Source organism: Gobius niger, assembly GCF_951799975.1.
Source record: "Gobius niger genome assembly, chromosome: 6".
Taxonomy (NCBI): domain Eukaryota; kingdom Metazoa; phylum Chordata; class Actinopteri; order Gobiiformes; family Gobiidae; genus Gobius; species Gobius niger.
Window position 1 is genome coordinate 7,458,307 of NC_136857.1, and position 26,531 is coordinate 7,484,837.

Genomic DNA, 26,531 nt, shown 5'->3' on the forward strand with positions numbered 1-26,531 from the left:
CAAATGTTTTTCTCATGAACCTAGAGCACCGTGGCCTATTCTTAAACATGATCCACTATTATAGCCATTGCACAATGTCACCATCACTCTTTGGCTCCACATAAGAGTCAAGTCAGCCGAAACAGATTCTTGAGATTCCTCTGTGCCTAGTACCAGGGCGCACGACAACGGTGACAAAGTAACCAAGACGGAGGGGGCAAAGTCGTAGTAGAGAAAAGGCATTCGTCCCGTTAAATTAAAGCTGTTGCTATAGAGCACCCCTCATCATTACTGTCTTTGTGGGTAGCCACTGACGCAGTATGGTGTACAGTGGATCTACAAAAGCCTTGCTCTGAGCCCTGTGAGAGGGAACTTCAAATAAACATGTTGTGGCAGCTGTGTGGAAGGCCAAAGAGGCAGGGCAGCACATGGAGGCTATAAGATGACCAAATACTTTTTCCCCCCCTCTCATTCAATTTCTTCTTAATGTGTTGTTTTTTATTTTTGATTCATCTAAATCAGGGGTTCCCAAAGTGGGGCTCGGGGGTTGCCAGACACTGAGGTGGGGGTCATGAGATGTTTTTAAATTCATGATGTATTTCTGATTGAAAGCAGTATAGTATTTAGTGAAATGGGCCAAAAATCAAAACAAACATTAATAAAGGATATTTTTAATCTGACCTGACCTGAATTACATTCATTCATTTATTTCAAGCAAATAGTGTGCCAAGTACAAAATAAAGGATACACAATATACTTATACACTGATGCTTGAAATGGAGTGAGGAGAAGTAAACTTATTGAACCCCACCCCAAGTACTTTTTATTACTATACTAAGTATATTTCACAGAGGGTCTGGTGATTTTGGGGGTTGCGGCCCGAAAAGTTTGGGAACCCTTGATCTAAACAAACATGCGAATCAGCTTTAGTCAGTTTTTATTTTCATTATTATTAATAAGCCAAACCACAATCCTTAATCAGAGTATATCAGGACACTTGACAAGATTACCAAATAAGAACATAAATTTGCATACACACACTGCAGGCATGGGCTTATGGGCAATATGGCAGTATACATATATATTTATTTCCTCATATTGATTAATCTTGATTTTGACTTTATCCTATTTTAAACAAACCTCAGCTTCAACAATAGGTGAATGCTCTCCACTCATTCAACACTATTTAAAGGAACAGGCCACCGTTTTTACATACTGAAATATGTTCTTACGTGAGCGTAGACTAGTTGAAACGTACCTGTCTGGTCTTTGTGTGTGCCCTCAATCCTGCAAAACGACCAAAGATGTTGTTAGCATTTGGCCTCTCCCAATGTTTTCCTATAGCTCCAAATGGGGGGATGAAGTTGGAAGCTACCACGATCTTCCTCAGGCAAACTAACAGACCAGACAGGTACGCATCAACTCGTCTAAGAACATATCACAGTATGGAAGAACTGTGACCAAAGATGTTGTTAGCATTTGGCCTCTCCCAATGTTTTCCTATAGCTCCAAATGGGGGGATGAAGTTGGACGCTACCACACTCTTCCGCAGGCAAACTAACAGACCAGACAGGTACGCATCAACTCGTCTAAGAACATATCACAGTATGGAAGAACTGTGTGCCCAGTCACGCAAAAAGACCAAAGATGTTGTTATTATTTGGCCTCTCCCAATGTATTCCTATAGCTCCAAACGGGTTGAAGTTAGAAGCGACAAAGCTCTTCCACGGGCACGCACAAAGACCAGACAGGTACTGGTATGTATTCACTCGTCTAAGCTCAGGTAAAAGCATGTCTCAGTATGAAAAGATTCCTTCCAATTCCTTTAACACACAAAGATTTGATATTAAATTCTAAAGGACAGGCTTGATCAAAAAGCACAATGAGATTGCCCAAAGTTGAGATTGCAACTCAAATTTTGATTTATTGCACAGCCCTTTATAAGTGACCACAAGCAAAGACTCAAAATCTGCTGAACAGTAATAAACAACACTCATTGGCAACTGAGTGAAAAGTCACTGTGGAAAAGCAAAATTGTACCTGCGACTACAGTAGTATAGTGAAAAAGCGGAAAAATCAAACACAGTGAAGGAGCTTGACGCTAACTTTAGGCTCATTGTGGTGGAAAGACTTTTTAAAACCCTATGTGCTTTTCACTTGCCTAAATTATTCATGTTTTAGACTATGACTATGACTTTCATAAATGAAATCCAATGTGATGTGTATTTTATCATAATAATGGACAGATTTCATATAATATTGAGGCAGAATTATTTGTCAGTTTTTGTTTGTTAAAATACAATTAACAAATAGGTTGAGAGTATTTGCCTACCAGCAGGTTCAACATAAAGCCCTGTTTTTTAATCACTTTTGATGGATCTCCCTGCTTTATCTGCAGTTGGTAATCGGCCATACTCCGATCCACTTTGGGAGTTTTGTGTCCGGGAGGTCATGTTATTGTGTTTGCCGCCCTGCAGGAGGTGTTTCCAGGGAGGAAGTGAGTCAAAAGCCTGTCCTAAGTTCAGGTTTCCTCTTAACTTTGGCCAATGACACGAGTGAGTGACCATGCACGCACTGAAGCACCAATTAACGTCATTTGATCGTCTGCTACAGTTGCAGTTAGGGATGTCATGTTATGATCTGGAGGATGGGCGCTGCTCTGTGGTTTCCCACCGCTCCTGCCAGGTTTCTCCCGCTGTGGAGGAGCAATAAAGTTTGCCATAGATGTAATGATTCTCAACTTGATTTAGACAGTGTACATTTCAGTGATTAAAGGTGCATTATGTAACTTTTTATGCAGGATTAAAGTTAGTAGCTAAAGGGACTATACAGAGTTTAAAAATGTTAAAATTATGTATTTTCCTCCCCCTACATGTTCCACCTAATGTGTAGAATGAGCTCAGACCTATTCACCACAACTGCCTCTAAAATCCTTCACTGTCACTCAAAAAGTTGTTACTTTGGCCGTCATGCACGAGATTAATATAGAATGTGCAGTTACACGTATGACCTGGGGTGGCAGTAGTAAGTATAAAATGGCCAACTTGCTTAATATAATGCGTATTTGAACTTTCAGTGACCCCGCGGCTGGTTAGCATGGTGCCTTTATTATCCATCCCAGTGGCCTCTAGGACTAGGGTTACAATGGGACAGAAAATTCCCAATAAATTTTCGTTTTTTTAGAGAAAACTTTCAATGGGAACATTGGCCCGGAAATTTGGGGAATTTAAAAAAAATGTAAATGGTCAAAACACTTAGATAAACGTAATACATTAGCATTTTTCGTTGAATTAACTACTACTAACCATTAAAGGGACTCACTATACAGAGTTTAAAAATGTTAAAATTAAGAATATTCCTCCCCCTACATGTTCCAGCAATGTGTAGAATGAGCCCAGACCTGTTCACCACAACTGCCTCTATAATCCTGCACTGTCACTCAAAAATGTGTATATTCGGGTCTGAAGTGCCGTCATACACAAGCTTAATATAGAAGGTGCAGTTACGCGTAAGACCTGAGGTGGCAGTAGTGAAACGTACAATATGCATTTGCTCATGCCACACCCCCGGCCTATTCAAGAAGTGGGAGACACAAAACATGATCTTCAACTTTCCTAAACCGAGATTCTGCGCAACACTCTTCTGTCAGCAAAGAAGCAATCTTTAGTTCCATTTATTCCCTGTTGACTCCATTTAATTCCCATATATTCCCGTTAATTCCTATTGAAAATGTCTGACATTGAAACATGGAACATTATGCCACCCTATCTAGGACCCATTGTTTTTAAGGTTTCTGGTTTTCACTGCTGATGGAACTGTCTCCATGGTTACGTGTACGTTCCATCCCAAAACCCCACCAGAAACTCTTATAAACCTGAATAAAATGCACCTGTAAGCCATTTCATTTATTTCTATGCTAGTTCTCATCGCAAAATTGCAATATTTCTTACACCATGTGACATACTGGAATGTTACAGTGATTTAGCGACATACAAAATGAGGATCTCTATTGTTGTATTCTCTGTTAATAATAATCAGATAATTTTGCAATCATTACAATTACTTATGGTTATGCTCAAAAACTAAAACGTAGAAATAAGCCGCACGCTTTGTCTGCTGTGTTTAAAGTACTGAAATACTTGCCCATTTTCATCAGCATTTTTGAAGCTTCTTGTTTAGTTTCTAAAATGAAAAGAACAATTTGCATATTTTCCAAACAACAATAGAGCCTGCATATGTTTGTGTTTAGAGGAGGGCGGGCTTAGGCCTTATCAGATAGGACAGCTCAGTGTAAAAGGGGCTGAAAACTGGGGAGAGACATTCAGTAAATTATCAGAGTTAAAGATGAAGACACAACACATATTACAACCTTTAACACTAGGCCATTGACTCTCCCTTTCTTTTAGTCACGTCACGAGCATAAAAACTGTTGACGTGTGCGAACTCGCTCAGGCCACGTGTTCCCTTCCAACTACATAGAACATAATATGCCTCTCATATTATCTTGAGACCCCTGTGGTGGTCCTGAACCCCATGTTGAGGACCACTGCACTCGGCTACGAGGAGCACCAACAGTATCAGCATTATCAAGTAGACGATGTATCGCCCTCGTCTTATCGCACCTCCATGCACCTCGTCTCTGCCTGGACTTGCTGCAAAGACAGAATCCAAAAAAGCACACCATTTTTCCCCCCTCCTGTCTACGTGAGGCAAATGACAGGAAATAGTAGCTGAAAAGCACCAACATGATGAATGGATTCTTCTAGCGCGGAGACAGATTGGGTGGAGTAGAAAATAAACACTTGCGCGCCTTGACAGTAGGATGTTCAGAGCTAATGGATAGTTGGGTTAGACTTGCGGTTTATCTTTGTAGGCCACGGAGGACCCGACCACATCAATCAATACAGTTGTAGGTGCATTGTTGCCCCTGGGGGGAGAAAACAAGCCATTATTTCACTCAGTGACGGCCCTGCTTGCACTGATGAATTGAAAGAGCGCAGAGCTTTTTAACAAGTTCAAATGCTGCACGACCCTGAGCGGAAATGAAAGGAGGCAGAGGATAGAAAAAGTGAATATTGTGAATAGCTTATAATAAGGTCTGTCTGGATAGATCGATTTTACAATTAATTGTGCGGTCATAGAAAGGAAATCACAAGTGTTAGAGATCACGTCATTGAACGCTCCAATCTGTAAATCGCTTTACAGATTGGCAAAAGAAAAAGGCTCTTTTTGAAGTGTTTTGGCTCAAAGGCTTTATTGGACAGGACAGTAAGCAGTGTGAAACGGAGGTTAAGAGTGGGGAGGGCGAGATGGTCCAGCCAATGTCGATCTCACGCTGCTAAGGCATGTGTGCCGTGACCAAACCTTTTGGCCACTTAGCACCAAAACTGAATTTTGAAATGAGTGGTTGTTGATGTGGTTGGGATGGCAGTGGCTCTTTTGTTTGGCACTTAATCTACCTTGTCTATAAATGAATGTGGCGTGAGTGAGTTGTTGATGTTAGTCGCAGAGGCCGATGGCACAGGTTGGCAGTCTCGCTTCCCACACCCCAGGGCAGCTGTGGCTACAATAGTAATACGTGAGAGTGAATAAAGTATTTGCAAATTTGTAAATGGTCTGAGTAAAGCATTATGAACTAAGAATAACTGTGATTGTGAAATTTGACATTGCAACATCCCTTTCTCTTATCTAATAGTTATCCCAAAGCTTCCAAGAATGTAAACAACAGAAAAAGCCAGATAAGGAACAGGTGCTGTGTGACATTCACCGACTTCACAGTCCGATGATTATCAAAGGAGAGCAGCATCTTTGAGGAGCGCGAAGACGTGGACTGCATTCCAGTCGCAGCCTGTCCGTCCGTGCTATGTATTAAAACAGAGCTGCTGCCTTTTTCAGTGGTGGGTTCAGTAGTTTTATCACCCTAGACTTTGTACTTGAGGTGTGATATCTGGAGGAAGCAAACTGTCATTTTTTATTGTATATTTTATATCCATTAATATTTGAACAAATGGTAAAGGTTTATGTTTATACTGTGAAGAAAGAGTGGATCTAAGTAAGTCATTGGAAGCTTCTAACATTTTACCCTATGTTATTCATTCATTTATTAATATGTTGTATCAGTTATGCTCAATTCCACTTTGTTGACAACATTGTAAAGTTTCCCTAAAAGTACGATTAAAGTATACTTCTCTTACTTTCTTTTTTTTTCTGGCTTTGGTCTAAGCCCGTAGTTCTCAAAGGTTTTGTACCAAGTACAACCTAGAAACATTTGCTCTCTAACCCAAAAAAATCTCAAAAACATGAATAAGAAGGAGGGCTACCGCAGGTCCTTCATCCCCACCGCTGTCAGACTGTACAACTCTACTGTTTAGTAATTCATGTGCAAAGACTTCAATGCAAAAACCCTGTAATAACGTCTGTATCAGTGTCTCTTTATCAATCCCGATCACCTGCTCTATGACTGTAAACTTTGCTCTGCCTATATTGACATTTTTTACATTCTGATTTTCTTCAATCTGTTCTAATTTGATTATTTATATATTTTGCCCCTTTTAAAGTGTTTTTGTTCATTGCACATGAGACGTCTAGACCTGAAGAAAACCCTAACCACCTGAAACAGCCACCAGCACCAGGGGTATCTGCACGAAAGTTTGAGATATGACCAGTGTTAACATATTTTAATTTAGTTTTAGTCTTAGTCTTTTGACGAAAATGTAATTCGATTTTAGTCTAGTTTTAGTCAAAAAAATATCTTCAATTTTAGTCTAGTTTTAGTCGACTAAAATTGCAAGTAAATTTAGTTGACTCAATTTAAGACAAATTTAGTCGACTTTGCATTGATAATATTCATTATAATAATATTTAATCTTGTTCCTCTGCTTCATGGAGCTGCTCCACATGAACAAAGCTCAGAGCTGATTCTTTGGCAGTGAATTTACATGATATGAGGCTCTTTCAGACGGTCAATAGAAGTTTGGATGATTTTAGTCTTATTTTAGTCGACTAAAATATCTGGACATTTTAGTCATAGTTTTAGTCTCAATCTGATAAGTCTCACGAAATTAACACTGGATATGACCTAGTTTTAGTAGAAGAAGAAGAAGAAGAAGAAGAAGAAGAAGAATAAGAAGAAGAAGAAGAAGAAGAAGAAGAAGAACTTTATTAGACATCGTTACAAAGCACTTTACATGAGACATTTTATACATTATACATTATCATTATCAGTTTCCCCTGGGGGAGACACGACTGCGCCAACGGTCCCTCTGACCACCACCATGCATTCACGCGCACACTCAATCATCCTGCTCTATTGTACATGTTTTTTGTGGTAGGGGAAACCGGAGTACCCGGAGGAAACCTACACAGACACGGGGAGATCATGCAAACTCCACACAGAAAGGCCCCGTCCAGGTGGAAATCGAACCCGGGACCTTCTTGCTGTGAAGCACGAGCGCTAGCGACCGTACCGTGCACTTTAGTGTCCTCTTTTGTTTACTTCTACTTGTTCAATGTTATTTTGAAGCAGTCTTACATATTTTGGCAGCTCCTCGCGCGTTTTTTTTAATGATTTTATTTATGCAGGGAGAGAAGATGTTGAGATGAAGAATTGTCTCTGCTTTTGCTCCAATGTGCCACGTGTTGCCACCATCTGCCTTCAAGACGAGGCTGGCACCGGCCCCACTATAAAAACGTGGGAGATTCAACAGCTGTCCTCGAGGAGCGGGGCCAAAGAACACAAGCTGGACCAGAAAACGGTGAGGACGAGAGGAGGACAGTGTTTTATGTTTAACAAATGTTTAATACTGTAGCAGTCAAAAATGTCACAGAGGAACGACCAAAAGAAAAATACACGAGATAGTCTCCGTTCACACCACTTGGAATTTGTGGGTTTCTAGGTACAAGCAAACATTATCCACAGACAAACATTAGCTAAAACCCTCGGAAAATGGGAAATAATTGAGTTATGACTCGAAACAATTTTTAAAAGAACTTCTAGCCATAACATTAACCTGTTTTTGGACCTAATCCTTAGCAAATAATTGATTCAAACTTTGTGGACTATCTGAGATCTATCAAAAACATGCCACCCCCATAGAGTAATATAGAAATATAAGCAAGGCCCTGCTCTTTTTCTTTTGACTAACATTAGTCTCCTGTCAAAAACACAGCTAGAGTAGTTGTGTGTTTCATTCACACAGGTTCTTATTTTATGTAATTTATATGTTTTGTTGCAAATTAGATAGAACAAAGTAGTGTCTTTTACATTTTTCCACAAATCCATGAATAATCATTGGACCTTTTATGTATGAGCATGCCGTGCTAACAAATAAAGAGACCTACGCATGGAAAGCACCCTCGTATAATTCACATATGTCCACTTTAAACTTGTTTGAAGCTTATTTTGACACATTTCTGATCAATCATGTAGTTTTGAGCCGCTCATGAGCATAAAATCGAATTAGTCGCATTCTTCATCTTGATCTTGCAGAAGAATATCAAAACTTCGTCTCAGTCACTACTTCAAACATTCACACCCAAGATAATAGGTAAAAGGTTCCTTGATGTTCAGACACCCAAAAGAAATTATGTTTGTGATGTTCTGTAATTCTCTCAAATTATAGTTCTGGCGTGGGGTACTCTTAGTTTAGTCTTATGTAGCACTTTTCTCAGGCCCACAGTTGCTTTACTTTGCATTATTCATTCATGACACATTCGGTGGTGGTAAGTTACTTTTTGTGGACTGTGCCAATCTGCAACAGCAGCCACTCCGACCTCCACCGATCACTCAATCACAAGCCACATTCCTACATAGGCAGAGTGGGTGAAATGTTTTGCCCAAGGACACAATAACAGTATGCATCAGTCAGCGCTGCAGTTCTAAAACCTGAGCCACTGTTGCCCCTCTCGAGATTTCTAGTTTCTTTTATAAACCTTTGAGTGGTTTAAGAAAATATATATACAGTAAGTAGGGTGTGTAATAATAATAACAATAATAACAATGTATTAGTCTTTTATTGCACTTTTCCAGACACTCAAAGTCTCTTTGCAATTTCGTGCATTATTCATTCATAGTCAGTGGTGGTAAGTTACTATTGCAGCCACAGCTGCCCTGGGGTAGAATGACGGAAGCAAGGCTACCAGTCTGCGCCATTGGCTCTTCCGACCACCACTCACTCCACTTCCTTGTGTTCCCAAACAGTCTCCCATCCAAGTACCGACCAGGCCCTTCCCTGCTTAGCTTCCGAGATCTGACGGGATCGGGCACAGCAAAGGCGGTATGGCCTCAAGGTATGTAATGTATGTAGTAGAGCCCGACCGATATGGATTTTTTGGGTCTGATACCAAGAGCCGATACATAGGCCGATGTTTTTAAGTAATGTCTACAACATAAAATAGGGGCACAAACTTGTGACTGATTTTCGCGATGTTTCTCTGATCCAGTTCTGGAGACATCAGCCTTTTAATCTGCCGATATCGGCCGATATTGAAAATACCCAAATATTGGCCCTATTATGTAAGAATGTTTGTTTTGCTTCTTGAACCAATGATCCAATCAAAAAAACAGACACTTTAATGTTGCCAGGTCTTAGACCAGTTTGCAATCAACCTAAGAGCACTCGGTCACACCCAAAATCTGAGCACCTGTCCTGGATGAAGTAGGCTCGTAATAAGTGATAATTGTGATGAATTATAGAAGTTCTGAGCTTTCAAATGACGTATTGCACGACCACTTAGCTTGTAGCTTGAGACAACCCAAGTTCAGTTGTTGATGCTGTTTTTAACCAAGAATCTTACACATCCTTCTTTTAAATGTTGAAACAAGAATAACATTTAAAAAAAGAAATATTTGACTTTATTTCAAGAAATAACTAATTCAAACAAATAAGGAACATTTAAACGACACCAATCAAACCAATAGTAAATCATTCTAAACATGCTCAGAAGAAGATCCACATTGTGATTTGAAGTCATTTTAGATGACTGGATGAACAAAGATTTCCAAATGAATTTGTCTTCCTTCACAAGTGTTTACTCATAGTGTGTGGCGGCTTCTTCACCCGTTCAATTAAGATGAAACACATTGATTTTGTCTTATCTGTCCGTGCACACAGCCCCCGACAGACACCGGGCTTCAGGTAAATTTCAATTTGACACAGGCACAAAGGTTAGGCCTGTGATGTTCACTGTATCAGATGGTCGGTGCAAAGGTGCAGCGTGATTGACGGGTGATGGGGCTTCATTCATCTGTTTGGTGCGATTGTAGAGAAAAGGAACAAATAATATTTCCAATAGGTAAACAAGGTCAGTAATTGAAGAGCAGAATTATTTATTTTATCTTTTAATTATCTTTATTCAAACAAGGGAAAACCAAATGATCATGAGTTGTAGATCAGGCCTTTACACACATGTTCTGAAACGCATGATATTCTTCATTTAGTTTATCAAATCTGAACCCTCTCTCTAATGTTTATGTTCGTGTTTAACATGTGCAGTGAACTTGATTTTAGCTTATAAATCTGAAATGTAATGGCTATAATCGGAATTTAATATTTCTCCAAAATTGTGTAGCCATAGTTAAGACAATTGTCTGGACCTTAAAGGGATATTTCAGGATTTTTGACATAGGGCCTTATTTCCTAGTTATCCAGAGTATTGTTGATTTCTGGAGATATTTTTTTCTTAAATGCATGCAGTTCTTGTATTTGGAGAGCTTGGTGGCGCTAGGCTAGTGCAAGGCTAGTGCATTTCTATAGTATCAGCTAGCCTACATTAAAAACAGTCTGACCCGCTCCACAGAGCACCTGAGGCAAATCACTTATAACACCAGACTGACGATATAAAGTCTGTGTTAGTAGAATCATGTTCGAAACATAACTGACCTTGTATCACATGAATTATCGCATTTTGAGGGACTATTTTCTAGCAGATCACTCCGCCGCTGCGTAGCTTATACAACCACAAAGCTGATGCTGCTCAAATATAAGTTATTTTAAATGCAAAATAGTTATAATGATTCTATTAACACAGACATTTATATGGTTAGTCTGGCGTTATAAGCGATTTGCCTCAGGTGCTCTGTGGAGCGGGTCAGACTGTTTTTAATGCAGGCTAGCTGATACCATAGAAATGCACTAGCCTAGCGCCACTAAGCTCTTCAAATATAAGAACTGCATGAATTTAAGAAAAAAATATCTCCAGAAATCAACAACACTCTGGATAACTAGGAAATGAGGCCCTATGTGAAAAATCCTGAAATATCCCTTTAATGTAATCGAGACACTGCAGGCAAAACTTTTTATTTTATTTCAGGTTTTGGGCCAATTTGTATACTTTATCTTCACAATAACATGCTTAATTATGGCACTGACTCAAAATTGGAACCTCTTCGACCTTTACAAGTTGCTCTGATGGAAATGTGATCACAAGAATCTTCAGTGAAGGTTGTTGAGTCATCTAATGTAAAGCTGTTCTCCTCTCATCCAAAAGGCTTCGTCAACGACACTAAAGTTTAAGCTCAGCCCAAGGACTATATATAGACCACTGGGAGGTTTAGCTTGGATAAGTCCCTTCCATCTACTCTCACCTGCAGGTAAACATCTTTGCAGTTCTAAATCTTTGTATTTCTAAGTCCTAACGACCTATCTCACACCTGAGTTCCAGTCTGAACGGCCCGACTCTCAGCCGATCACTGCCAATTACCTGCCTATTGATCTGTCCTGGGCTGAGTTTCAGCCTCATTAGCATGACAGAGCTCTCTAGACCTGGGGTGCAGAAGGCAGCTGTACACAGAGGACCGGTGAAATCTCAGACCTCCATCCCTGTTCATGAAGGGATTTGACTCCTTTCAAAACAACTTTTTTTTTTCAGCTAAAACACAAGAATCACATTGTTTTCAGACCATGTTTAAACTACAGGGTTCGCAGGTTTTACATATGGAGACCAGACAGTGGGGGAGCAGTGTTCACCCAGTGCAGCATTGTCTAAGGAGCCCGTAGGATCTGGTAAAGTAATAACGCCTGCTAATAATAACGTAATGAATTTGGCCAGTTGTAAAATGTAAGCTGATAATGTAGTAAAAGGCCAATAACGTAAACAATGCATCACAGCTTTCTGACTGTTTAAACCATCGAAACTACACTTAGAACAGAACACTGAACAAGGGGTAAGGTTTAGGGGCAGCAAGTGTGTATGTGATGTAAGTTGTTTTCATTCATTCTTACAATATTTTTTAGAAGGTTTTGGTTCTCAAATGAGGCATCACTCTGGCATATAGGCTTCAGGCTCCCAGTCAGCAAGCTTTGAGATTTGGGTAGGCATAAATGGAGAAAATAACCCTAATCCTTCCCCTAAGGTGGCAGTTAACAGGTTAAGCTATCTAACACATGTTTAAATTATCCCGCTTAGGCATTTGGAGTGAGGGGTGCCAGAGAGATTGTGGTTCTCCCAGGGCACCAAACAGGCCAGGACCGCCACTGAGACCCGATATTTTGCTATTTGCGGAGGACATTATTTTACCTAAATAGCTGCAGCCTTTGCCCTGGCGTGCGCCCCGGGGCATGTGCGATATGATTGGCGGGGGGTGAGGCCGCCTATTCGTCTGTCTGGTGTGATCGTGGCGCGGTGCAGCAGGGCAGAGGCGTGAGTGTGCTCTCTGTGATGTCCCGATAAGAGTCATCCATCTGCTGTTTGCATGTGTCAGGACTCCTTATCGCTGCACTCAACCATTCCACATAGCTTCTTGTCTCTCCTTCTCCGCTCCTACGCTCCTTTGATCAACGGGGTATTTTATCTTGATGAAATGACCATCCATACATGCCGTGTCACACACACACGCACCATTGCGTTATAAACCCGAATAATAGGATGATGCACAGCTTTTCCAAACACACGTGAAGCAACAAGGATGCAGAAACGCTCCAGTGGTTGTCAGTAGATCCTGCACCTATCACGTTACACACTGGAGATGAGTGTTAAGTGTGCAAACTCGTCTACTCCTCACATCCCACTGGGGAAAGTATTGTGTTTGACATAGTTCACCAGATGAAGAATGGGCCTTTATTATCACAGATTTTTCACTTAGGAATTAACTGAACTATTCCTGAATACAGTGATTTTGTTGTAAATGTAACTGTTGTTGGATTTAAAAGGAAGGGAATTTTAATTATGGAGTGCTTTGCATGGACACAAGTCGCCCAAGGCAATGTGCAAGGGGCAATTATTCATTTACTCCATACTCTGTGGTGGTATATGTAGTCACAGCTGCACTGGGGTAGACTGACGCAAGTGCAGCCGCCAATCTGCACCATCAGACCGTCCAACCACTATCAACCACTCACTACAGCTCACTCTACTTTCATACGTAGGCATGGGTGGGAAAGTATCACGTCACGGAGTTCAGCTTCCTGATGGCCTTGTGTATGAAACTGTTCCTCAGTCGACTGGAACTGACCCGTAGATTCCGCAGTCTCCTCCCTGAGGGCATTACCTTGAGGAGACTGTGTGATGGGTGCAAAGGATCCCTGGTGATTTTGACGGCTTTGCGGGTGAGACGGGTGGAGTCCTTAATAGAGGGGAGAGGGGCTCCGCAGATCTTCTCCACTGTTTTCACGATGCACTGGAGGCCACACAGTGATGGAGCTGATGGATGCTCTCTATTGTCCCTCTGTAGAAGTTGCACATAACGGAGGCTGGGACTCTGGCTCTTCTTAACTTGCGGAGAAAGTAGAGACGCTGATTACTTTTCTTAAACAGTGCCGATGTCACGCCAAACCTATACAGTAGTTTTTTGCTGACAGGACATAATATACATTACCTTAAAGGAATAGGCCACCGTTTTTACATACTGAGATATGTTCTTACCTGAGCTTTGACGAGTTCTTTAGGACCTGTCTGATCTTCACCCGTGCCTTCAGTCACGTAAACACAGCGCAGACGGCGTTAGCATTTAGCCTCTCCCCCTCTCCACTATAGCTCCAAAACTGGTCAAGATAGAAGCTACCATGCTCTTCCACGTTTTCCCTATTTAAATATGGTTACTTGAAGTGTTACACTACAAAGTATAATTACACAAAATTAAACAATGTGGATTTTCTAAGCGGATAAAAGGGGGGACTACATTGTAAGGCGTGAGGGGGAGAGGCTAAATGCTAACGCCGTCTGCGCTGTGTTTACGTGACTGAAGGCACGGGTGAAGATCAGACAGGTCCTAAAGAACTCGTCAAAGCAAAGGTAAGAACATATCTCAGTATGTAAAAACGGTGGCCTTTTCCTTTAATACGCTCTAATATTACTGGTCCGCCTTTAGCTTTGATTTCAGCAAGTATTGTTGCTGTGACATTGTTTCAATAAGCTTCTGCGATGTCAAACGTGCATTCATTTTTTCACAAAGATCTTGTATTGATGTCGATGGGCGAGTGTGACTACTGTGCAAAGCCTTCTCCAGCACATCCCAAAGATTCTCAATGGGGTTAAGATGTCTCCTGCTCCCTGAACCACTCTTTCACACTGTGAGCCCAACGAATCTTGGTATTCTCATCTTGAAATACACCCGTGCCATCAGGGAAGAAGAAATGGAATAAATTAATGCATTAATGGAATAAACCCAGATCAGAAGTTTGTCAAATCCAGGTGGTGATTGATTTTTTGTTCAGGTAGTGCAGCCAGAGGTGGGTAGAGAAGTGAAACAAACAGTATTTACTCAGGTAAGAGCGACGTTGTAGAAGTAGAAGTCAAATGTAATCACCTACGTAATGACACAGAAAGGTACTTGGTGAATAAAGCCTAATACTTGAAGACTATGGTATAGGTTTTTATGTTAATGTGCGATAGAGACAATTCTAGTATTTCCAAGAAACACAGCAAAAATCACTGAAGCTTTCATCACTTTTGCATACAGATTTACTCATGGTGGAAAAGGTGCCCAAATGTTAGAGTAGGTTACTTCAAAACAACAATTACTCAAGAAGAAGTAAAAGTAATGTCCAATAAAACATCTGTAAGGAGTACAGTTACTTCAAAAGGCTGCTTGAGTAGACCGACATGTGCTTGAGCAGCTTTTGGAATTTTCATATTGCAACCATTGCAACTTCAGTTCGGTTGCGATTATTCTTGCAGCCCTACTCTAAGCAATATTAGTGAGTCTCATATTGCAGAGAAGTACTTTGTGAAATGTGAGAGCTCAGAGCAGCGTGACAAGATGATTTGTGTACAGTAGCAACCCAAGCTCATTTTAAGGGAGTGGAGTTTACACAGGGGAATCCGTTTAGGCCTTTGCCACTCCGCACATAACAAAGGCTTCACAGACAACTCTGGGAGCATGACGCAGCCTCAGGAGGGCTTTGTTGTCCCTGCAATCTGTACACCGTTTGTCACTATCAATATTGTACGAATGCAGACCATTATTCATTCATGTCGATAAAAGTACAGAGTGTTTAACGACTTCAAACTGAGTTGCACACCAGATCCTGTCACTTGCAGAGGTGGGAACAATCAGTCACATTTACTCAGGTAAACGTGTTTGAAGAACTTTTTAAAGGATTGTGTGGATGACAGCGGCTCACCAGTGGATTGCAAGCACAGAGCCGGGGGACCCAAGATGATTTCAAGACATGAATAAAAAATGAGAATATTGATAGAGAATTTAAAGTGATAGTATGTAGGATAGCATGCAAGGTAAAGAGAGAGGGTGAAGTTTGAGAGTACACAATCAAGCCCCCCTCCTGATTGGACCAGAAAGCCACTTTAAAGAGTATAATTATGACACATTACATTACACACAATTTTTGCTAAAACATAGTTAACACAGTTATATTTAAGATTGTACACAGCTTACTTTATCTTTAGTTTCGACATTTGTGATGTTTTTAGTGTCACTTCCTTTGTACAGAGATGGACAGCCATTTTAAAACGTTGCCGTGCAACTGTGTTAAGTCGGAAATGAGTCAAACTGCTGTGGAACATTACCTTTATGCCACTTCCTGTCAAAAAAAAAAAAAAAAAAAAATATCAAATAAAAATAACTTTTCTGCCTAACAGTTCTTCATTAAAATTGCTGCTTCACTGAAATAAATGGACAATTATGCAACTAATGAACTTGTAACTGATGTTATCCTTCTAAATAAGTCATGTTTTCAAAAGCATTAAAACCTGTCATACAGTATGTACTTTAAGGCCCATTCTCACTTCATAAGACATGCAAAAATGACTTTATTTTGTTCCTGCAGCTCTCGGTGTAAGAACAAAATTCTTCCATATGACAGGTTTGAATGATTGAAGGATAACATCAGTTACAAGTTCATCAGTTATTTCAGAGAATGTGGAGAGCAAGAACTACATTTCTAAAGTAAATGACCAAGCTTCCCCCCTTACCCTCCTGTTTGGACCTGACAGGCCGGTTCACAGGAAAGTTTGTCTCATTGATCAAAGTGATGGCACCGGAGTCGCTGAGATCTGCAAAGGGAAGGACTTTAGAAAAAATGTAGGCCTAATTATTGAGGATCACTTACATTATGTCAAACTGCAGATTCAGGCGATGCAATCTATAAACATTGTAAAACATCCAGACTGTCACTTTAGCATAATTCTAGTTCGAAAACGGCACCGATTTATTTATAAATACAAGTCAAATAAAACAAGAGATGCAGATTATTAAACCTGTTGTGTCCTTGAGCAAGACACTTCACTGGCCTTGTATGAGTGCAGTGAGTGAGTGGTTGGAGGATCACAATCTCACTTTTTACAGCAGCTCTTACATGAGGTGCCGACTGTTAGAAAAGAAAAGTGCAACAAAAGAGAAAAGAAATGCTAATGATAAGATAGTACAAGGAGAAACACTTTAAAGAAGAAAAGTAAAAGAATAAAAAGTTTATATAAATCTTCATGGAGCAATTGTTTGTAGCCCAGAAAAAAAATCCTAGTGTTATTTACTATTTCAATGATTAGGCCCACATTTTAAGGCTGCATATGGTTACTTGATTAAAAAGATTTCAAAGTAACATTACTCTTACTTCAGAAAACATTTTGTCCACTCTACCTACGTCTGTCCGCGCCTGCGTCATCATTATTTATAGTAGCCTGTGTGTCCGTCCTCACGCTGCGTGCTCGGGGCGCTGCAGGCTCTACGACGGGACAGCGTTTTTTTCCCCCCCCTGTGGAATATTTATAGCTGTGCATTAAAAGAGGAATCAAGGGGTTTAAGTGTACTGTTGCAACACACTGCTCCTGTTCCTTTGTCTGGGCCTGTCCAAAAAATGTCTTACCCGGGGCGGTTTGCTGCGGCAACATCCCAAATGTCAGTAATATCACACCCCTCTGTCATATCAAAGAGCAAAGCCATTAAAGAACAGCTGTAGGTATCTCCGAGAGTTTACACTGTGGGTCTCTCGAGTGGCGCATCGTGAAGCTGAGTGTAGAAACCCTCTGTCAACAAGTCACAGGCTCGTGCAATCTACTAAAAGTTACATCTAGACGGGCGCTGTTTTGATCCGAGCGCACACAAAAGCCATGAGTGAGTTCACGAGTCTGCTGCAGAAGACTGGGCACGCGCTCACAGCGAGATCACACGAGCTACACTGCCCTCTTGTGGCTGAAGCAAAATCAGCATGTCATATGAAGCAATGTAATGGACAAAGCCCTACGGTTCTACGATAACTTACCAACAAAAACATCGATGACGTCATTCTCAGACCACATAAAATTACATAATATCGTGCAATTGAAACGCCTGGACTGGAGTGAAGCTGGTTATCATCATTAACTGCCAGCTATTAGCAAAACAAATTATACCAAATGGAGGCAATTTGCTGGAATGAAGCTAATCTGGACAAGAACAGTAAAGGACCACTTGATGACATCATTGGAGGGATAAAACTTTTACCGAGATGTGCTGAATGTATTTTACAATAGAATTTGAATGTTATTGACCCTGGAAAGTAATTTTACTCGGATTCAAGTGCCCTCGTCTTCATCTTTAATCTTCTTGATTAAATCAGAACTTCACTTTTAGTAAAAAAAAACAAATAATTCCACAGCACTCGCTGATCCTCTCAAACAACCGCTTTATTAAGTGCCAGTCGAAAGGTGAAACATGTGTCAAAAATGTCAAAGCAACAATAATGTATTTTACTACATTATTCTATAAAATACATCACAAATAATATACTTTCCACTTCAGGTTTATTAAAAACGCAGATTGCTAAAAGGTTTTATGGGTGTAGCCTTTTCAAATATAATGTACACATCATTGAAAGGAAATGTAAGCAATACAAACAAGACAACTACTAAAATGCAGTGCACTTCTGTATTTGAAATGTATACGTTTTTGCAGTGATTTATTTTACTCCATGACACAAGGCATGGAAAATGAAAAAAACATGATTAGTCTATTTGTCTTCACAAAAATTAATACAAACTTAATCGCAAACAATGTAAAATTACACATGGGGAATAAACCACTTAAAAACTATTGATTTAACAACATTAATGGTTTAGAGATTTCCAGGGTGAGGTCTTTAGGGAGCAAATTTTAAAATGGGTTGCAGAACAAAAGCATGTCTGCATTTGTTTACTACAGTAGAGTACACATTACAAAATACAGAGCAAAGACAACCAGTCACTAAAAGCTCAGTGAAACCTTAAATTTAAACATTATTATCCCTGAGAACAAATTTGGTTGGTACAGAGTACACAGTAATTGTACATTTTGTACAATACTTATTATTTTATTAGAGACAGTTAAAACTGTCAAGTTTAACATAAGAATAGGTTGGCTTTTTAAATACTCTAATAGAGATTAAACAGAGGTGGCAATTCGAGTGTGTTGTCATACTTGCCACTCTTGAGAACAAAATTGTCTATAGTTTGTGGAGTAAGTCTTATTATAATAAAATAATTATAATTTATCAAAAAGACAAAGTATAAAATACAGGGGAACACACCTTGGCTTATCTTATTGTTTAACCTGATTTTGAATGTCCTTTTCAAGGTAGAAAAACTATATTTTGTGCATATCATTTCCTTACAACGTGGTTCTTCTGGTCCCTCAACGATGCTTTCTGGTCACAGAGGTTATACTTTAACCGTCTTCTTGGTCTGTTTCATCAGAGCCTGATATAGACACGAAGGACATTTAGAAAAGAGTGAATAAGACAGAGGGCAGTTGTTGTTGTGTTGGAATCTTACCATCAATTACTATTTCTCCAGCCTCGTCGTCCTCCGCCAGACTCTCGTCTAAAGAAGACCGTACATAGTATTTTTCACATTGCATTCAAGGTATAAAAAGTTGAATATTGCATCTTTAAAAATGAAAATCATGTTGTAAACTAATAAACAGCAATGAGTATTTTTGTCTGGTTAGTTATGAAATATATTAATGTGTTACCCATTACATATTCTTTTAGCATTTTGTCTTTTTTTCAGGGTTTAGCACTCATAAGATTTGAAAACTCCCCTCTTTTGGTTAAAGAATGTTAATGCGATAACAATCATAAAATTAATACGTTTAGATCAATTTGGACCAACTTTTCACTTGTGAAAACTTGCCTCTTCAAAGTGTTTTGATTCCTTTACTGAGGAATTGAGTAAATGGTGTTTCCTAATGGCCTCTCGGTTGTGAGTGGGGTTTACAGAATGATAGTATTGATGAGCTGAGGCTTTGAAGAGGCAAGTGAAAAGAAATGGGATTCATCCTTCTCCTACCTGCGCCTGGATTTGTGTCTCCTTCATCTTCCTCCTCCTCCTCGTCCTCCTCCTCTTCCACGTCGTCTCTCTCCTCCTCTTCCTCCTCTCTTTCCTCTTTGTTGTCTCCTCGGCTACTGTGGTCTCCTTCAGCGTCACTGCCCTCGACTCCAGGCTCATCGTCCGAGTCAGAGATGACCACACAATCATCTCCATTGCCAGCGGCTCTGGTCCCACTGGCATTACTGCATAACACACATACATCTGTATTAATAATAGTATGCAACATGTAATCAAACATCAATGAGAAAAACAGCAGGCAACTGTAAATCAACATGTCCTACACTTTTAAAAAACATGTTGAAGGCCCTCTTCGAGTTTAAGTGCTGCATGTGAACTTGAAAACACTTGTCATACCTTCCATTTTCACGGGGCTCCCACAGCGGAGTGAGGTAGTATCTCAGCGGGTCTCTGAACAAATCATCCTTCAGAATCTAAAGACAAAATATTAATATTTGTTTTAATCATGTAAGTTCAGAATCACACACAGGATGTAGATCTTACCTGTGCTACATCGTCTTGTGCTGGGTTGCTATGGTCACTAAACCAGTTGAAAAACGTCTGGTAGACACCACGACCCGTTTTCTTGGGTTCACTGTGGGTGGTCAGGTTATGACCACGATGCCACAAGATCGGGTTAGAGAACGACATGGGAGATCCTGAAACACAGATGAGTGTAATTAATGCCAATGTACGTAATTCCCTCAGTGTGTGCATTGCATCGATGAAGACTCTTTACCTCCCATTCCCAGATGGAGCTCTTTCATGATTATATTGTTCTGGAAATATGGATTCCTCCTGAAGTGGAATCGAATCCTATAACCCAACTTGTTGTTTTTGAACGTTTCAACCTGAAAAACATATTCAAAAATATTAATTGTGGGGGTTAATTCACCTCATTTGAAGAATCATACCTCCAGGTCAGTCATGTAGCTCAGCGCATCTTCATCAGTTTCATCGATGTGGGCAGACAGATGGGGGTGATTCAACAGCTTAACATATTTGTCAAAGAAAACAAGGCCAATTCTTGATAACATCAAAACAGAAGGAAACATTTCAGAGGTTTAAGGATACAGCTGTGACCCAAAAGCCCGGGATCGTTTTTGCAATAGAGCTGCGCTGGTCGAGATGCGGGCGTCTCAGGCGGTATATCTTGACGTCTAGGCGTTGGTGAAGCTGGGCGCTCTTCTTCTCCAAAGCATCCAACTTCATCTGAACCTGAGCCAACAGAGTCACTGACTGCCTCATCTCTGGGGCCATTTTCACTGACACTATAGCACACTCTCCATCGTCATTCTCTTCGTTTCCCTCATTGTCAGAAGCAAAGGAAGAGCTGTGTGTAGAGGAAGACCCTGATATAGATTCATCTCTTGCATCTGCCTCCTCTTCCTCTTCATTATCATCATTAGCATCCTCTTTGGAGCTGCTGCGCATTGATGTCGAGCTGTCAGCCGCTGCTGCCTGGGTTTTAGAGCTCACACGCTGTTTGGCCTTACTTAACTGTTTCACATGTTTGCCCCTTTCAGAAGAGCAAGCTGCCTCTTGACTCCCTTCCCCATCTCCCCTTGTGAGACTGGCAAGTGCCTCGGCGGCGGCGATGGCTGCAGACTCGGATTGATGCAGAGGAGTCGTAGACCTCTGTGGCTCTTCCTCTGCGCCTAAACCCGCTGGTTTAGAGACCTTTTTGTCATCCTGCACATCTGTATTTAAGTTCGGGACAGTCAATAAACTCCTGGCGGAAGCGCTGTCTGCTTCGCTTTCGGCAGCTGCTGTTTCTTTAGATACGCCTTCAGCTGCATCTTTATTGTCCGACTCACTGTTTTTGCCATTTAACGACGTTACTTCTGCCTCATCCGATTTGTCGCTTGTTTTTTGTGTCTTGCTGGGCCTCGCGTCGCCCTCATCTTGCTGCGGTGATGGACAACGTTTCCTCGATGCGGAGTCAGCGGACGGTTTGCAGTCAGTCACTTCACTCATGCTAGCGCCTCAGCTAACAAGCTAGGTAGCTTGCAAGCTTCACTACCAGTCAAAGTAACGCAGGTAACTTATCTGCAGTCCCACTCAGGCGAAACCCACTCGAATTAAAAATTTCCGTAGACAAAAATCTGCATGGAGGTTAACCAGGAAGAAGCGCTTGCATTTCTCCGAGGCCTTGCGTAATGTCCAAAACTAGCAACCAAATGCTAAAAGCTATGGCTCATGTATCCCAAAGCGAATGTGTGTCATTGAAAGCAGACCCAGTCATAGTAGCCCTCGAAAAATGTCCAGAAAAATGTATTGGTTGAATCTTTCGCTGCTTCATAGACGTGAAACACCAATAATTCCTTTTCGCAAATTTGCTTTAGCTGTAGTTGATGGTAGCTGCTTACTATTCGTGCAACGCTGTGAAAGAAAAACAATAATCTGATTGGTTTAGGAGCACCGCGCTAAAATCTCTTGGCCAATCAGCGGCGAGGATGTGTTTACACTGTGCACTGTGCGCATTAGGATAATCCTGTTTAACAAGCACTGAGATATCAAGGTGCAAGTTCCTGTTGTTAAATGAACAATGCTGGCCATTAGTTACTGTATCGAGTCTGGTCTGGGCCTGGGCTGATCATCAGGTGACGTCACAACATTTGATGGACCAATGCGAGGAGATTTAAATTCTTATTTTAAAATGCTGAGTTTTGCTGTGAATAGTTTTGGTCTTTGATCTATTGCAAGCTATTACAGTAATTACCAAGTTCAGCATTTTTTAACGTTTGATATTTATTATAATGAAATTACAATGCAATAGGGAAAAGGCTCTCCCATCTGGGAGTATGAATTCTAAAATATAAGAATCATTACTACATGATTTTACAGCCCAATGCTTGTTTGTTATTGTTTTTAATTGAGTAAGGTAATCATTTAATTAGCCAGACTGAGGTATTTGTGTGAAGTTTTATTTAGGACTGTCATTCCTATTTTGCAGATTACTCAGGCATGTGATCTAGACCTCAGTGTCGTTTCCAGCCAGAACCAAATCGAACACGGGGGAGTCACAGGACTATACCAAAGACAAATGTGGGACAGGAGTGTGGTAGGTCACAGCTAAAATTAGGCAGCTTCTTTCTCGACTAGAGTCAATCTACACGGTGTATTAGAGGATTTCACAGGAGCACGCAGGAAAATCAAGTTTGGACAAGGACATTCAAGCTTGTTATGCGCAAAGACTGTGCGTAACGTACGCGTGCTCAGATTTTTTTTTTTTTTAAGACGTCATACGTATTAACGGACGAGTAATGTCTTTCTTAAGCATACCAAGTCAAGGAAGCTTATTTACCGCCGTAAAAGTAGTAAAATCTGCTGATGGATCAGAGAGATTCCGCCCGGTGGAAACCGATGAAGATGACGAAGATGATGAAGATGAAACTGACGTGCGCCTCATCCCACGGTGCTCCCCGGTGCCCCGTAAGAGAGGCTCATCCATCGCAGACGAAACAGCCGAGTATATGCGCATCCAGCAGGCCCTGTCTGGTGGAAAACGTGTATCCTTTGCAGACACCACAGGTGGTGACCTTGTAGATGTTAAAGAATTCACCGCATTTGACTCAGACGATGAAGACAGCACAAAATGGGAGGAAGAGGAAGCAAAGTATAGAGAAACACATCAAGTACCAATTTATCATGTGCACCCAGAGTTCATCGCGCCTATTGGCAATGCTCTGCTGCAAGCAGTGCGTAAAAACAAAGTTGAGGTTGAGAACATCTCACCAGTAGAAAATGAGCCCCTTGCCTTTTGTGGAGTTGTCAGAGTTTTGAACATCTCCTTCAACAAAGCAGTATACATCAGGTGCACCATGGACAACTGGGGCTCCTACTATGACCACCCTGCAGAGTATGTGGAGGGGTCTCATAACGGGGATACTGATCAGTTTGGCTTTAAGCTATGTTTTGCACCACCTTATATTACACACGGTTCCCGCATAGAGTTTGTAATTCGTTATGAGACCTCCGAGGGTGACTACTGGGCCAATAACTCCCAGATGAACTATGTGGTGACTCTGTTTTTGTCCTACAAAGACAAATCCTCTGAAAGACACCAAGACACAAAAGACGTAAGAAGTATCCTTAAACCACCAAAATACTACAGGTAGGTTTGTTTTTATTTAGGAAACATTTTGAAAACAGTGTGGGCAATTTTACAATGTGCAATGTTTAAACATTACATGATATTTTTATTATTTGGTTAACAAAAGCTTATGTGGCTTTGATTAAAAGCAATGTATTGAGCATTCAGCTTTTAGTTTGGGCTTTTGCCTGGAGACTGCTCTCAGCACTGCAAGTACCCAAGTCACATGTGAAGCACAGTCGAAAAGAATCAGCAGCTGTTGTATGACGACAGAACATGGGCAAGGACTCAGTCATGTTTAATGCTGATTTATGCCTATGTCCTTTGGACATTGCTGTTATAATATGAACCAGAGCACACGCCCCTCTTAGAGTGCCAATCATCAGGTCGTGTGAGTATATGATCAAAATAAGTAAAGGGCAGGTGTCATTTTCAGACGTGACATTTCCCTGCAGTAAAATGTACCTCTGACCTTTCACAGACGGGATCGACATGCTTGGCCTTAAGCCCCATTCAAATGAAACATTTGGCCTGCGCAGTACACACATGCTACCACTCAACTATCAAACTATTTTTATTTAGAAAATGGTAAACATTGTGAACGTCTCTGTTATACACATGCAGTTTTTACATTGTTTTTAGTGCCACAGTTCGTGATTGAGTTGACACAATCATTTTTCTCAAATAAAGGACACTCTCAAATACCTCTCTTTCAGGACAGAGATGGACTTCGAATTGGAGGATGGTCAAAACACATTAGAAGGTAATTTGTTTTGAGATGTATATACATTTTTGGAAACTATATACATAAGGTTGCATTTAAATTATAAACAGCAGATGCATGTTTTCAGGAGAACAAGAGGGTTCCATTCAATCTGGACTAGTTCGACCTACAGCCATCTGCCCCGTCATCTTCCAGCCAGAACTCGATGTAGAGGTAACAGTCATATCTACCTGTTTATTTAGAATATGGAAATGAAATATGAAATGTTACCACAGTGTAGAATCAGGACCTGCACGGTTATATAGCGCCCAGGAAAAATACTTATGACTGGCACCAACAACTGACGTGATGTTTGGGCCTATATGCATGTACAGTAAAGTATTTGATACTTACATTTTGTGCTATTTCCATGTTATTACACAGGTCTTTTACAAAGCACAACTTTGCCCTGTTTTTTTGCTTGATTGTGTGTATTATTCACAGCTCATTGAAGCTTCAGCAACAACCTAGGTAATGTCTGACTCCATAGCACTCAACAATAACAGTGTAAGTCATTTTAGCACATCTGACTTTCTGTCCTCTGTTCACCTCACACCTATGCATGCTTGAGTTTATCTTCATTTTGAGGTCATGTGCATCTCTGTCACTGTCAGCATGCAGACCAACAAACACAAATACAATAATTTACAATTCACCACTAAATATACTGTGTTTGAATGACCATTGGACCAAGTGTCAAAGTGCATTTTGCTGTGGCTTTGGAAGTTTCAAACGTTTGATTCTTGGAACAATTTCATGAATTATCCAGAATTTTTTTTTTAAATGTTGTGTTTTGTGACGTCGGCATGGGATCCGTTTTCTAGAAAGGCAGTAGTTTAGTGTAAAATGCTTACCTGTCACTATCTTTTTTCTTTGACAGATTCGTGTTTACCCGTCTCCCACTGTCCCACCCAATGGAGAGCTTTCATCTGTTGATGAGGCACAGTCCACTCACTGTGAAACTGCACAATCGCTCTGTACATCCTCCTCAATCCCCCTTCAGACATGTTTACCCTGTGTGCGCCAGGCCAGGGAAGAGGTCCCAACTAATGAGTTTGAGCAACATGCAATCATCCCACCTGCCTCCTGCCCCTCTGTGTCACCAGTGTCCATGCAGTGTCCAGACAAGTCTCAGTCCAAAGAAGAGGGAGTTATAGGAATAGACGTGTCACAGAGATGGGAGTGTGTCTCCGCCCAGAGCCCTTCTACTTTTCTTTCGAGCACGAGGTGAAAGTGGAGCGTCTCTTCAGCAGCATGACTCTGACCGTGTGGACATCACTGAGCTGTGCCAAAACTCACTGCCCCGGCCTGCAGCACTCCGCCTATCTGTGCTAAGACAATTCTCTGGCTCTGTCTTCTGAGTGTGACGTACACAGGAGTCTGAGACCATCCGTCACCTTTCCCAGTGCTTTTGTGCAGGAGCCCAGCAGCCTGTTTGCATCTTGTGTGATTTGATCACATATTCTTCCATCCAAGTGCCTTGCCATGATTCCAGAATAAAGCACATAGATTATATCTTATATATAACATAGTTCTGTGTAGCAGTCACGCAATGTATCAGAGTAGCTCATTGCACTTTTCCTTCCTTTGCACTCGGATGTTGGTCACGGTAAGATGTCATTTGTGGTGTACTTTAGAAAAAGTCTCTCGTAATATTTAATTGTGGTGATGTCGGGTAGAAACACATGTTTGTGTATTCCATAACCCTTAATCTTCAATGACCTCAGATAGACAATAGATAGAACCTGTATTTTGTTTACATTACACATGCATTAACTATGAGGGACAAAGCCACATTTCTGTCAGTAAACTTCCTTTGTGAAGTCTTCCTGTGGACACTGCCCACAAAACAGCTCACTACCTGGTTCCGTCTTAATGCATTTTGTGACTGAAAACTGTATGAGGTGATGAATTAATAACAAAGACTGATACCAGTTACCTTAGTCTCTGTGTCTTCTT

General features: G+C 40.8%; 2 protein-coding genes across 5 annotated transcripts; one reads left to right on the forward strand and one right to left on the reverse strand.

Annotated features, from left to right (window-relative positions):
• Window positions 1–18,945: 18,945 nt before the first annotated feature.
• tspy (testis specific protein Y-linked) lies at window positions 18,946–22,280 on the reverse strand. Of its 2 annotated transcripts, XM_079558233.1 has the most exons (8): window positions 20,788–22,280; window positions 20,628–20,705; window positions 20,453–20,564; window positions 20,218–20,372; window positions 20,071–20,147; window positions 19,675–19,898; window positions 19,159–19,206; window positions 18,946–19,083 (listed from the first exon to the last, which is right to left on the reverse strand). In XM_079558233.1, the coding sequence occupies exons 1-8, from the start codon at window positions 21,688–21,690 to the stop codon at window positions 19,052–19,054; spliced, it is 1,629 nt and encodes a 542-aa protein (XP_079414359.1). In that variant the 5' UTR covers window positions 21,691–22,280; the 3' UTR covers window positions 18,946–19,051. The 2 variants fall into 2 exon arrangements, with proteins under 2 accessions (XP_079414359.1, XP_079414358.1); XM_079558232.1 differs by having other exon boundaries at window positions 19,078–19,206.
• Window positions 21,591–26,510, forward strand: LOC306964254 (protein phosphatase 1 regulatory subunit 3A). Of its 3 annotated transcripts, none has more exons than XM_079558235.1 (6): window positions 21,591–21,715; window positions 22,670–23,830; window positions 24,526–24,572; window positions 24,661–24,746; window positions 25,017–25,079; window positions 25,453–25,590. In XM_079558235.1, exons 2-5 carry the CDS (start codon window positions 22,980–22,982, stop codon window positions 25,041–25,043), a joined length of 1,011 nt encoding a protein of 336 aa, XP_079414361.1. In that variant the 5' UTR covers window positions 21,591–21,715; window positions 22,670–22,979; the 3' UTR covers window positions 25,044–25,079; window positions 25,453–25,590. The 3 variants fall into 3 exon arrangements, with proteins under 3 accessions (XP_079414361.1, XP_079414362.1, XP_079414360.1); XM_079558236.1 differs by having other exon boundaries at window positions 25,017–25,043; window positions 25,453–25,581; XM_079558234.1 differs by lacking the exon at window positions 25,017–25,079 and having other exon boundaries at window positions 25,453–26,510.
• The last annotated feature ends 21 nt before the right edge of the window (window positions 26,511–26,531 follow it).

Bases quoted from the DNA above. Each gene is read 5' to 3' on its own strand.
- tspy (XM_079558232.1), bottom strand. From the start codon at position 21,690: ATGAGTGAAGTGACTGACTGCAAACCGTCCGCTGACTCCGCATCGAGG. The intron at 20,706-20,787 runs GTATCCTTAAAC...AAATATGTTAAG, and splicing joins CGGGCTTTTGGGTCACAGCT to CTGTTGAATCACCCCCATCT. The intron at 20,565-20,627 runs GTATGATTCTTC...TATGTTTTTCAG, and splicing joins GCTACATGACTGACCTGGAG to GTTGAAACGTTCAAAAACAA.
- LOC306964254 (XM_079558234.1), top strand. From the start codon at position 22,980: ATGTCTTTCTTAAGCATACCAAGTCAAGGAAGCTTATTTACCGCCGTA. The intron at 23,831-24,525 runs GTAGGTTTGTTT...CCTCTCTTTCAG, and splicing joins AAACCACCAAAATACTACAG to GACAGAGATGGACTTCGAAT. The intron at 24,747-25,452 runs GTAACAGTCATA...TTTCTTTGACAG, and splicing joins AGCCAGAACTCGATGTAGAG to ATTCGTGTTTACCCGTCTCC.